The sequence below is a fragment of the Pituophis catenifer genome, unplaced genomic scaffold (assembly GCF_029215685.1).
Source record: "Pituophis catenifer annectens isolate HBS135680 unplaced genomic scaffold, rPitCat1.0.hap2 SCAF_5, whole genome shotgun sequence".
NCBI classification, from domain to species: domain Eukaryota; kingdom Metazoa; phylum Chordata; class Lepidosauria; order Squamata; family Colubridae; genus Pituophis; species Pituophis catenifer.
Window position 1 is genome coordinate 86,936,402 of NW_027256885.1, and position 13,794 is coordinate 86,950,195.

The window sequence follows — 13,794 nt, forward strand, 5'->3', positions numbered from 1 at the left end:
CCCCGGCTGTTCTCTTACAAGCCAATGGGGGGTGGGGGGCTGCAACCATATGCCTACACCTCTCGCAAACTGAATGAGACTGAATGGTGATGGGCTATATGGGAGAAAGAGGCCTTCGCAGTCCGGTGGGCCCTGATGACATGGAGACATCTACTGGATGGTGGTGGGATCCCATTCGAGGTGTGGACCGATCATAAAAACCTCAAGGCCCTCCAAACCTCATGCAAACTGTCGCCCAAACAAGTCCTGTGAGCGCTGTATATTAGGTGGTTCAATTTCATGTTGAAGTATATCCCGGGGGGAGGAATTTCCTGGCCGATGCATTATCCAGAAAGCCACAGTATAACAGCGGCAGGAAGGATGTGGTACATGCCATGGTGCCAAAGCTGCAACATGTGGCTCACTTGGCCGCTCAAACCTGGGGAGGGGGTGGACGATATAACCTGGTCCATACAAAGAGCCCTGCTCACCAACCCCTGGTTCCAAGCAAACCGGCATCTACTCACGCAGCGAAATGGCCTGGCTTGGAAAGGATCCAAAATATACGTTCCCGACACCCAGCGCATGGCTGTACTCCAACGGTGCCGTGATGCCCAGTCCGCTGGACACTTTGGGTTCCTGAAAACTCTTCACTTGACAAACTGGCAGTTTTGGTGGCCTCGGATGAAATGGGACTTGGAGGACTATGTTCGGAGCTGCACCGTCTATGCCACCATGAAGAAATGGCTGGGGAAGCCTCCCGGCCTTCTACAGCCTTTGGTGAACTCCACCCGGCCATGGGAGGAACTGGCCATGGACTTCATTGTGGAACTTCCAGAAAGCCATGGCAACACTGTGATCTGGACAGTAATCAACCTTTTTTTGAAGCAAGCCCATTTTGTGGCCTGTCCCAGCCTCCCGTCAGCCCAGAAACTAGCGAAACTGTTCATTGCCCACATTTATCACCTGTACGGCGTACCAAGGAGGATCGTCTCCGATCGGGGGTGGGGGGTACAGTTTACTGCTAAGTTTTGGCGAGAATTCTTGAAAATGGTGGGGTCCTCTCAAGGCCTCAGTTCCACTTTTCACCCAGCCACCAATGGAGCAACTGAGAGAACGAACATGATGGTGGAATGGTACTGACAGACTACAGACTGACTGCTCCGAGTTACTACCATTCACTGAAGTGGCCTATAACAACGCAGTGCATAGCAGCACCGGGTTCACCCCCTTCAGGATAGTGAATGGGATTGAGTTTGTCCCGATACCAGAGTGCCCGCGGGAGGTCCCCACTGAAGTGAGCCTGAACAAGTGGCTTGCTAACATGCAACGGGTGTGGGAAAATGTCAGTACGGCCTTACAGACAGCGGCAGAAGCCTACAAAGTGCAAGCGGATAAAAAGCGTAGTCCGCAGACCCCTTTTAACGTTGGGGAGCAAGTGTATCTCTCCACAAAGTACCTCAAGCTCAAGGTACCTTGCCAAAAACTAGCCCCAAAGTTCCTAGGGCCATTCCCCATCGTAAGGGTCATCAATCCAGTAATGGTGGAACTCAAACTCCCTTGACTATTAGGTAAAACCCACCCAGTATTCCATAGCAGCCTCCTATGCCCAGTAAAAACAACAACCATATGGGGGGGCCCAACCCAGGTGCCCTGGCCAATACAGGTGGGAGGGGATCTTCACTACGAGGTGGAATGGATCTTGGACTCCCATAAGCACAGGGGCCTACTGCAGTCTTTGGTGCAGTGGAAGGTGTATCCCCTGTCAGAAGCCTCGTGGGTGAGAAGCAAGGATGTAAGAGCATCCCGATTGGTGAAATGGTTTCATCGACAAAACTCAGGCAAACTGGGCAGGGGGGGGGGCTGATATCCAGGAGAGGTCTTGTGGTGTCCTTTGCCTTCCAGGTGTTGTCTCCATGGTAGGGGGGCCGCATGTCAGCCCCTGCATCGCCAGCTGTGCCAGGACTGCCATTCAGGTGGGGAAGGAGAGCTGCCAGTTGCCATTCGGGCAAGGAAGGAGAGCCGCTGAAGACTACACCCGCCAAATGCCCACCGACAGCCCGCAAGCTGCACAGCTGAGCCACACAGAGGTTGTCCATGACGGGGGGCCCTTGCTGAGCTGCGGGGTGGGCAGGCACATCCCCGAACAGCCTGTCGCATGTACGGAGCCTGCAGAAGGCCAGCTGGGCTGTGGGCTTCACAAACAGCTGATGGGCGGCAGAAGAGATGGGCGGGGGAGCGTGCGCAGGTGCAGGAAGCCTAGCATGCTGGAAACAAGCATGACATGCCGGATGGAAAGCTCTGCAGCTGCAAGGATGCTGGCAAAGTGGTGGCACGTAAGGGGTGTGGATTATATGGGGCGGGGCCCAGGGGGTGGAACCGCGGGGGTGGGGTAAAGGGCATTTAAGGGGTGGAGGGTTAAACCACAGTAGCACTGACTTTGTTTTCCTTATTGTTTGTCACTCTGTGCTGAGTTTCCAGATTGCCAGCTAAAAAGTACCCAATTAACTTTCTTGTCTGCATTTTTTGTCTGCTAAACGTGGGAACATGACACTTGTCATTAGAGTAAAGGGGGTGGGGGAGGTGATGATCATGAATGGGTTAGTTGGAGAAACGAAACTTCTACAGTTCCACTGAAGCTTGTGAGAGTCTGGAAACTTTTCAAGGATGTCTTAAACAGGTGTGAAGAAGAAGGCAGATGGTTCCCATAACAAAGAGAACTCATTTACATGGTCTATGTGGAAGCCTGGGGACTGGGCTGGGAAATTCATTGTTTAATACTGTGAGCTGAGTGGTGCCTGAGAATGTCAGAGTTAGTATTACTTCACCACGACCATGCAATGTATTCAGTTAACAGTAAGCTTTTCAGAAATGAAATGATCCTGGACTTTTATTTGGATACTCAAATTGGATGTTGACATTGCCAACAAGGATCTAAATCAGATGTGGGAAATAGTTTGATGTGACTGATTTATTTTAGAGTCCTCGACTGCCTACCACATCTGGGAAAGACAAGTCCTACATTCCCCAGCTTCCATATATTATGCAGACACCCAGTAGAGACGATCATGATTGTAAATGAGGAACAGGTCAGGCAGGATGAGAGGTGAGATCGACCTCGCTTTTCATCTTTGGCAATCAGACAGGATTGTGAGAGCTGATGAAGCTGGAGAGCCAGGGAGGAGATGGGAAGGAGCTATGCATAAGCCATTAAAGTAACTGGCTCAGCATTTGAGCTCCAGGATCTTTTTTTAGCCTGTTATTTTATCACTGCTGTACTGATTTTCCTCAGCTAGAGGAGGAGAATAGAAGACGGGGAATACCGACCATGGTGGTTGCCTGTAGTCTGTGCTCTCTGCCTGCCACATGCAAGATTAATGCTAATTGTAATGATCTCCTCAGATTTCAATTCATCCATTGCTGCTGTACCTCTTAAGGAGGGAACCAATATGCCTTTTCTCCTTGTTGGCTTCCCTGGGCTCAAGTGTCATTTCCTACAGCTGTGGCTAGGACCCCAGGATCCTGGCATTCAGCTATTCCACCTCTTAACAAACCAGACCATACTTATATAAAGAAAGCATAGGAAGGCTGGCAGGCATCAGATTATCTCTTTCCTCTTAACCCTTTCTTCTCTCTTCTAAGAATTTGGGGTAGCAAGACCCAGGAGCCATCCCCAATCCCTCAGTTCCTGAATCTGAATGCTGACTATACAACCCTCAGGGTCTGTTTGGTTTTTTTAGCTCTAATCATTCAGTTCCTCACCAGACAGAATGTATTTTTAACTCAATATATCCTACAAGTTCTGTCCCTCTCTGTGACATTTTCTGTTCCAAGTCCATAACTTTGAGGTGCCATTCCTGTTGATGCTGACTCTTGAGTGACCATATTAATAAGCATCCTTCAGGATAACTACTGTTGGCAGCGTCATTTCCCCACAGTGAACTAGCTAGAGGAAGTAAAAGTTTTCATTCTGAATTTCTTCCTTCCCTGCTCTTGTTCAGGCAGAAGGAAAGGCACAAAAATTGGGCAACCATAAATTATATAATTACCCCCTCCCTCACCCCACCCCACCCCATTTAGTCAAGATTGCTACCAATCTTGTACCTGACTTCTACTAGCATCTTTTTATTGGCTAGAAAACAGCTTAGTCACTCTGGATGGAGAGAACCAGATAGGCCAGATAGTCAGTCACTCTTGGAGGAATAAGGTGGTGTGAGGTTTTGAGTCATGCAAAGAAGGGAAATTGGAAGAAGTCAATCACATCAGAAGGGCAAACTGCAGGAGCAGCCACGCATGGAAATAAGGCAGAGTGGACTTTTATTATGTGTGAGAGTTTGCAAGGGATGTCTCAGGGGCCGAAGAGTGCTAATCAAACCTGCAAGGATGTCTTGGAGGAAAACTCTATTCCGTATTATCAGCTGTACCCACATGCTTCTATGTGCTTGTGTGTTATTTTAGTAACTTAATTGACTCAGATCTATTTCCATCTATGTTTGAAACCATTCACATCCAGGGAAGCATTTTCCCCTAGACAATCATTCCAGATGAGCAGGTCTTAGCCCCCTCTAGTCTATCCGAGGAACACTTGAGTAGCCTGGTGGGAAATACTGCTGAGAAGTGGGAGGCAAAGAGGGACACAAAACTATTTCTATTATCTGCAGTTAGCACCCAAAGCTGGATCCTTAAATGAAAGAGATCCAGCTTCAAACCCTCCCTTTTCTGCATCATCAGCAAATTGCATCTCATCCTCAAGGGGAAGACCTCACGCCTATCCTTCCTGGCAGAAATGTGTTTTGGTATATAATCAGATTCCATTTGGTCATTCCAGTAGCTTTTCTTAGCAGCATTCCTTGAATCCTTGAAACCAGAGAGAGATAGCATCATGAGCAGAGTATTCTCAAACCCTTAGACTGCCAACATTCACCAACTGATTGACAGATAGACTCATAAGTGCCTCCCTGGCTGCTTCTGACGGCCATTGTCAGAGATGGATGGTCTGTTTGTCTGACCAGATAGGGTCACTCATCTGTTCCGCAAGATGACCTTGGCCTGTCTTGTCTCTCAGGTCATGATGCAAATTAGCCAGTAAAGCAACCAATAACTTTTGAGAATAAGAGGATGTCAGTGATCCAGACTTAAGGTAGCTTAATTACCAGAACCAGCCGAAAGTAACATAAAGAGCTTATGCAAAGAGATTTGGAGAACAGCCAATTGTGAATGAGACAGCCAACCATACGGTCTGGCAGAGAAATAATTGGAGGAGCCAATAGGCTTGCTGTAGAATTCTCATATGCAAATGGAGGGGATCAAGAGTTAGGAATGCTTGGTTGAGTCGGGGCTTGCTGGCATAGGTTGCTTTCCTGAGTTTTACAAGACAATGCTGGGAGGTAGAATAAAGCAAATAAAAATAAAATAAGGCTAATAAAGCAAACAGAGAATGAAAGGCATTTATCATACAGCAATATCTAGCTGCTGCCCATTGCAATAACTTTCAAGGTTCCTTGTCAGTTATTTCCCCCAAAGGACCTGTAACGATTCTAATTTTTTTAAGTGCCAAGCACTGGTGGACAAGGAGAAAGTGCTGATTAATGGAAAATGTGGCTATCACCTAGGACCGTGATGGCGAACCTATGGCACTGTGGGCATGTGCACCGTCGCCAGCTGCTCTTTTGGTTTCTGGCGCACTTATGCGCATTGGCCAGCTGGTCTTCACGTGCACTAGAGCACTGGAAACCTGAACACCAGTTGGCCGATGCACATGCGTGCGCCGGCCAGCTGATCTTTGAGTTTCCGGCGCTCTGGTGCATGTGAAGACCAGCTGGCCGAAGTGCATGCACGCGCCAGAAACCCAAAAACCAGCTGGCCAGCACACACATGTGCACCGGCCAGCTGGTCTTTGGGTTTCCGGGTTTCCAGGTTTCTGGCACTCCAGCGCATGCACACACACATGCGTTCCAGTTTGGGCACTCGGTGTCGAAAAGGTTCGCCCACCACTGACCTAGGATGATTTTTATTTTTATTTTTTTTGGTCAGCTTCAGCCTATATATTCTTGATTGGAGAGTAAACCCCGAACCAACCCAGTGATGCCCTCGATGTGATGGCCCGGTGCCTGGAAGCGGTACGGGTCTGGATGGGCAGAAACAAATTGCAACTCAACCCGGCCAAGACCGAGTGGCTGTGGGTACCGGCATCTCGGTTCAGGGGAGAGGTGCCATCGCTGACTATAGGGGGTGAAGTTTTTCCCCCTGTAGACAGGGTGCGCAACTTGGGCGTCCTTCTGGATTCACGGTTGAGCTTAGAAGTCCAGATAATGACCGTGACCAGGGGGGCATTCGCCCAGATACGTCTGGTGCGCCAGTTGCGTCCCTACTTGGACCGAGATGCCCTATGCACAGTTACTCATGTGCTGGTCACCTCACGGATTGACTACTGCAACGCTCTCTACATGGGGCTGCCCTTGAGGACCACTCAGAGGCTTCAGCTGGTGCAAAATGCAGCCGCGTGGGTTGTGATGGGAGAATCCCGATACTCCCATGTTACACCCCTCCTGCGCGGTTTGCATTGGCTACCGGTTGCCCTCCGGGTGAGATTCAAGGTGCTGGTGTTGACCTATAAAGCCCTACATGGCTTAGGACCAGGATATTTGGCGGACCACCTACAGCCAGCAACAACATCCCATTGCCCGGTTCGCGCCCATAGAGAGGGCTTACTCAGGGTGCCATCGGCTAGACAGTGGCGGCTGGCGGCCCCCAGGAGTAGAGCCTTCTTGGTTGGGGTGCCCACCCTCTGGAATCAACTCCCCTTGGAGCTCTGACTAGCGCCCGACCTTCGCACCTTCCGCCGGGAATTAAAAACTTGGCTTTTCAAATCCCTTGACCTGGTCTGATGATGGGGTTTTTAAGGGTTTTAATGGGTTAATTTTAAATTTTTTAGATTTTAGTCTTTATTTTTATTGTGGCTTGTGTTTTATTGTTGTGAGCCGCCCTGAGTCCATTGTGAGATAGGGCCGCATATAAGCCGAATAAAATAAAATAAATAAATAAATAAATACAGGTAGTCCTTGGTTTAAGACCACCATTAAGCCCAACATTTTCATTGCTAAGTGAGACATTTGCTAAGTGAGTTTTGTCCCATTTTATGACCTTTCTTGCCATAGTTGTGAATCACTGCAGTTGTTAAGTTAGTAACATGGTTGTTAAGTCAATCTGGCTTCCCCATTGACTTTGCTTGTCAGAAGGTCACAAAAGGAGATCATGTGACCCCAAGACACTGCAACGGTCATACATATGAGTCAGTTGCCAAGCGTCTAAATTTTGATCAAGTGACTGTGGGTATGCTGCAATGGTTATAAGTGTGAAAAATGTCATAAATCACTTTTTTCAGTATCGTTGTAACTTTGAACGGTCACTAAACAAGCTACTGGAAGTCAAGGACTACCTGTAGGTGCTGAATAATCCTTTCTTCTTCCATTTTAGATTGTATTAGAGGGTGACAGGCTGCTCTGCTGATTGCCACTCTATAAAATCCAGAGGGCTGTGAATTTCCACTTCTGGTGGCTGTACTTGGAAACAAACCCTTCAAAGTGAATTTCTTCAACCCAGCAGCTTTATGATATGTTAGGATTATATTGTTGTGGAATGGAAGGACTAAAAAACATTCCCAGGTCAGTCAGAGACAGCTTTATTGCACAAGGTTCAGAGCCAGATTTGTACCTGAAGCTTTGAACAAAGAAAGTAAGAGTAAGAGCCTTGGTAGTACAGGGGTTTAAGGCACCCTGTTATTAAGCTGGTTGTTAAGACCAGCTGCCTGCAATTACTGCAGGGTTCGAATCTCGCCAAGGCTCAAGGTTGACTCAGCCTTCCATCCCTTCTAAGGTAGGTAAATTGAGGACCCAGTTGTGGGGGCAATAAGCTGACTTTGTATAAATATACAAAAGGATGAAGGCTATTGCTGAGCACATTGTAAGCCGCCCTGAGTCTTCGGAGAAGGGCGGCATATAAATCAAATTAAAATAATAATAATAATAATAATTAATAATAATAATAATAATTAATATAATAATGTGAATAGATAAGTTGCCTAAATCTTTTTTTGATATTTTGGAGGATATGGAGCTGAGAGACATTTGGAGAGAAAGGAACGTATTGGAAAGTGATTTTACTTTTTTTTCAGATAGGCATCAATCTTTTTCTAGGATTGATTTTATATTAACCACAAATGATCTTTTTTCTAGGGTGAAGAAGACGAAGATATGTCCAAGAACTTTAACTGATCATAGCCCGGTTTGGGTGGAACTAGAACAGGAAAGAGGGGAAAGGAGGTCTTGGAGGTTAAATGAGAATTTATTTAGATATGAAGATAACTTGAGTGAACTTAAAAAACAAATGAAAGAATTTTTTCTTAACAATATGAATAAAGGTACCTCGATGGAAATGGTATGGGATGCGAGTAAGGCATATATGAGGGGAACATTAATTTTTCTGAACAATAAATATAGATTAAAACAACAAAACAGACGGAAAGAGATAGAGGAGGAAATTAAAAAGAAAGAACAATTGCTTATAACTAATCCGGGAGTCAAAAAGGCAAAAGATATGATAAATATCTTAAGAGAGCAATTTAATATGTTAATGGCTGGGCAAGTAGCAACCAGCATACAATATGCCAGACATAATACATTCTGTAATGCCAATAAACCTGGGAGATGGTTGGCTTACACAATGAGAAAAAAACAAAAATCACGTGTTATAGACAAGATAGAATTTAGAGGTAAGGAGATTTACCAACAGAATTTAATAAAAAAGGCTTTTTTGGAGTTCTACACAAAGCTATATGCTAAAGACTCAATTCAAGATGTTGATATTGATAGATATTTAAAGATAGATATTCCTGAACTAACGCTGGAACAGAGAGAAAGAGTGAATCAGCCAATAACTTCCGAGGAAATTGTTGGGGTAATTAAACAATTAAAAATAGGTAAGGCTCTGGGAACAGATGGACTAACAGCTGTTTATTATAAACATTTACAATCGGAAATGCTAGAACCACTTAAAATCTTATTTAATAAAATACAGGTAGGAGGAGGAGTACCACCTTCTTGGAAAACAGCTTTTGTCTCACTAATCCCAAAGGAGGATCAAAATTCCATCAAACCTGAGAATTTTAGGCCAATTTCACTTTTGAATACCGATTATAAGATTTTTGCTAAGATATTAGCTAATAGATTAATGCCAGTTATGCAACAAATAATTCATAATGACCAATCAGGGTTTATAAAAGGGAGACAAATGAAATATAATGTTAGACAAATTGTAAACCTACTAGAATATTTGGAAAAAAATAATCAAGTCCCTGCAGCGTTTATATTTTTGGATGCAGAGAAAGCATTTGATCGCTTGAACTGGCAATTTTTGTTTAAAATAATAGAGAAAATGCATTTTGGGGAATATTTTACACAATCAATTAGAGTGATATACCAGCAGCAAACAGCACAAATAATAGTTAATGGAGGTTTAACAGAGATTTTTAGAATTGAGAAAGGAACAAGGCAGGGGTGTCCTCTGTCCCCATTGTTGTTTATCTTGACTTTGGAAGTGCTATTGAATAAGATACGTGACTCAGAAAAATTGAAGGGTATTGTAATTAGACAACAAGATTATAGATTAAGAGCATTTGCAGATGATTTGGTTGTTACCTTATCCCAACCTATAGAGTCGGCTCCATATATATTGGATATTATTGATCAATACGGGAAAGTATCAGGATTTAAAGTTAATTCACATAAGACAAAGATGATAATTAAAAATATGTCTGTATTTGAAAGAGATGAACTAGCAAGAATAACAGGGTTTGAAATAGCTAAAAAGGTTAAATATCTAGGAGTGTATATAGCAGCTTCAAATACAAAATTATACAAAAATAACTATGAGGATCTCTGGCAGAAGGTACAGAAGGATATGGAGAATTGGAAAAAATTACAGTTGTCTTTATTGGGAAGAATTGCAGCAATTAAAATGAATGTCTTACCTAGATTTTTATTTTTGTTCCAAATGATACCTGTGCTTGAGAAGGATGAAAATTTGAGAGAATGGCAGAAAGGTGTTAATACTTTCATTTGGGCTGGGAAAAAACCCAGAATAAAGATGAAAATTATACAAGATACACGTGAAAGGGGGGGTCTCAAAATGCCTAATTTAAGATTATATTATGAAGCAGCGGTCTTATCACAAATTAGTGACTGGTTTAACTTAACTGAGGGGAGAATTTTGAATTTAGAAGGTTATGATTTATTATATGGATGGCATGCCTATTTGTTATATGACAAAAAAGTGGATAAAGTATTTAAGGCCCATATACTTAGAAATGCTTTGTTGAGGGTTTGGAAAAAATATCAATATAAGTTAAATTATAAGATACCTGTATGGGCAAATCCAAGACATGCAATAGAAAATATAAGTATAGAACAAAAACAGGAGGTGATTACCTATAAAGAACTTCTTATTATGGAAAGGGGGGTAATGTATTTGAAATCTTTAGATACATTGAGAGAAGAAGGTATAATTTATACATGGTTTCAGTACGGTCAGCTTCAAGCTAGATGGAAGGAGGATCAAAAAACTGGCTTTGTGCAAAATGAGGAGAATTTGGTAAAACAAATTAGAGATCAAAAACAAATGCATATTAAAAGGCTGTATAATGCTTTATTGGAAATAGACTCTGAGACGGAACTGGTTAAAGACTGCATGATTAAATGGGCGCAAAATTTTCAAGAGCCAGTGATGATGGAGACTTGGGAAAAGATTTGGACTAGAAATGTGAAATTTACACAAGCACAAAATTTAAGAGAAAACTTTTATAAAATGTTTTATAGATGGCATTTAGATCCAAAAAAATTATCATGTATGTATCCTAATGTGCAAGCTAAATGTTGGAGATGTGACTGTGATGATGCAACTTATTATCATATATGGTGGACTTGTAGAAAAATCAAAGCATTTTGGATAAAGATTTGGTGGGTGATGCAGAATATTTTTTAAAAAAGACTGAAATTTACTCCGCAGTTGTTTTTACTGGGTATAACTACAGATTGTACAGTTTCAGAGACTAAACTGATTTTGAACTTGATAACAGCAGCAAGATTGTTGATAGCACAACATTGGAAGAAGGATTTTTTGCCTACTATTGATGACTGGATATTGAAAGTAACTAATTTAGCTGAAATGGCTAAAATTTCAGCATATTTGAAGGATCACACACAAGAAAGGTATATACAGGACTGGAGAAGATGGATTGATTATATTCAAAATAAGTATCAGACTAAAAAATATCAAATAGCTTATGAATGATTTCTTTTAACTGTATAAGCGCTATATAAGTGATATTAGAAGTATTATGTCTAAGAAGTAGGATTTTATCTATGGAGGGTTAAGAATTTTTTTTAGGGGGTGTTAGTTTAATGGTTGGTTAAGCAATTTAGTTTATTGTTAAAAGTTAATAGAAATACCTTGTGTTCTGCTCTGGGAAGTCAGGGAGGGGGAGGGGGGGTTGGGTGGGAGGGTTGTGAGGAAATTGTGTTTGTTTCACTAATAAAACTTTTTCAATAAAAAAAATGTGAATAGAGAGGGTCTCTCAGAGTTCATGTATCCAAGCACGTCTTCCCCTTATAATAATGTGAATAGATAGGGTCCCCCAGAGCCCGTATATCTGACTCTGTATGATTCCTATTTTATTCACATTATTTCTTTTATCTACATTATTCTTTATTTGCTATATTTACCTCAATACATTTTAGGATTCCTAGACAGAGTTCTGAATATTGTAATCCCAACAGGTGGGCACAAGGGAAGAAATGGGGCTTTAATCACATCGTTGTGGCACTATCTTGACCCCCTTCAACATACCTGTTATAGTGAGATATATCTAATATGATTATTCTCTAATCACACACTTGTACAGTAATATTTCTTTCATTTTAGACTCATTAAAATGTCAATTAGTGAACAGCTTTTGGTGAAGTCCAAGTGAAGGGAAACTTCTGGCTTATGGTCTTCATTTGCACACCTCTGCTCCCCAAATCTGGTGGTGGATTTGTTATGTCTATGAATTCAGTCCCAGGCTGGAAAAATGGAAGCACCCAGGAGGAGTCTTAAGTGGCTTTTCCCCAACCCTTTCCTAGAAGAGAAATGAAGCTTTGAAGGTTAGAAGGTTAGAACAAGGGAAAGGAGGAAGCATGGACTCTGTGTTTTCCTTACTTACAGAAGGAAGGAAGGATGATTTTTCCCCCTTTTAGGAGTTGAGATACAAACTGTGCTCCTTGCAGTAGGAAGGCCTCCTGTCCCCTCTATGAACATATCTGCTAATTCTCCCTCTTAAGGCTTCAGAGGATGCTTAATTTTCTAGAACATAAATTGCCAGGGGTTAAGTCTACCCAGTGGTATATGTTTTTTGTGTGTGTGTGTGTGTGTTTGTAGGTAATGGAGGATTTAATGTCTAAGCTCAAATATCTAAAGTTTTGCACATGCTCAGTTATAGTCTTGTATTGGTGGTTGCTGTAGGAGAAGAGCAGGCAGAGCTGGGGAAGGTGGAGTTAAACATGTCATCAGCTAGGAATTGTTGCATTCCCACAAGTGCTCCAAGTTCAACTCTCCCCAAATTCCATTGACCTTTATCTGGTGCCAATTTAGCATCAAACTTTTGTTGACCAGATTCTTATGTATAGGCTTTACTAAATCTTCCATGCTGCAACCTAACTGATGGTCCTGATTCTTGCACCTGATAGTCACTGCATTTATTCTTGTGATGGCAAATGACCGTGCCTGCTCTGGAAACACAAGGCAGGGTAAAACTTTGTGAGGACCTTGATGGGAGACCACTGGGAGATCCCAGGGATGCAGGCTGGACTGGGGAGTTTAGAAGCATCCTCTAAGAAAGCGATAGCCAACTTCTTCAGCATCGCTTTCTCCAATTTGAGCTCAACATGATGGAGAATTTATTATTATACTTAATATTACGTTAAATGTTGTCATTAAAAGGAAGGCATAAATAAGCTGTGACTAATATGCACCCAAAACATAAAATAATAACAACCTGTCCTCCCTGCTTTTTGGATGTTTTAGTATGAATGAATTTCTACCCTGTTTTGTAAATATGACTAGCTGCCTCCAGAGCCTCTATCTTTCTCATTGCAAAGTTTGTCTGGAAAGATATTTTTATTGCATATATAGTACATTCCCATCTGCCTGTGTAGTTGGATGTGTTTTGATTTCCTGGCTGTTTTCCTAGGTTTCCCTCTGCCGATCATATTAATGCATCCAACTGGAGTCTGGATTGTCTTGGATTTCTGCTGTTAAAATGAGACAGATTTCACGTTACAAGCTTTTGTTAAGAAGCATGAAAATGCTTGTTTTCAGAAATTAGGTCTTTCAGTTGTGGGTGCCTTAGCTATGTGGGGGCAAAAGCTAATTATAATATTTTCAGGTCACAGACATTTTAGTGTGATTTCACATGATGTGTGGGCACTGTCATTTTCTTGAAACAATTTTTTTTTAAATGCCGCAAATTTCATGAGATTTATGCAACAATGGAAAAATCTTAAAAGAACCCATTATCTCACAATATTTCTCCTTGCATAGCATCGTTAATTCTATTGTTTTGGGGGTTTTGTCATTCTTTTTGTATATGCGAAGAATCATAAAGTCACCCTGAAGATGTTGGTAAATTTAGAGAAATCAGCAGATTCTTGAAGTGGTGTCTATGTGTGCAGTGAAGATTTGAACTACATTAAAGAAAAGGAAAGCAGAAAATTGGAAATATAG

The 13,794-nt window shown here is 42.5% G+C and overlaps 1 protein-coding gene across 1 annotated transcript in view; it reads left to right on the top strand.

Annotated features, from left to right (window-relative positions):
- Window positions 1–1,303: 1,303 nt before the first annotated feature.
- The window catches only part of STX1B (syntaxin 1B), a 190,891-nt gene continuing 178,400 nt past the window's right edge, over window positions 1,304–13,794 (top strand). Inside the window, exon 1 of the mRNA XM_070944798.1 lies at window positions 1,304–1,450. Within this exon, the coding sequence (XP_070800899.1) occupies window positions 1,304–1,450 (147 nt within the window). The remainder of the gene's footprint in view (window positions 1,451–13,794) is intronic.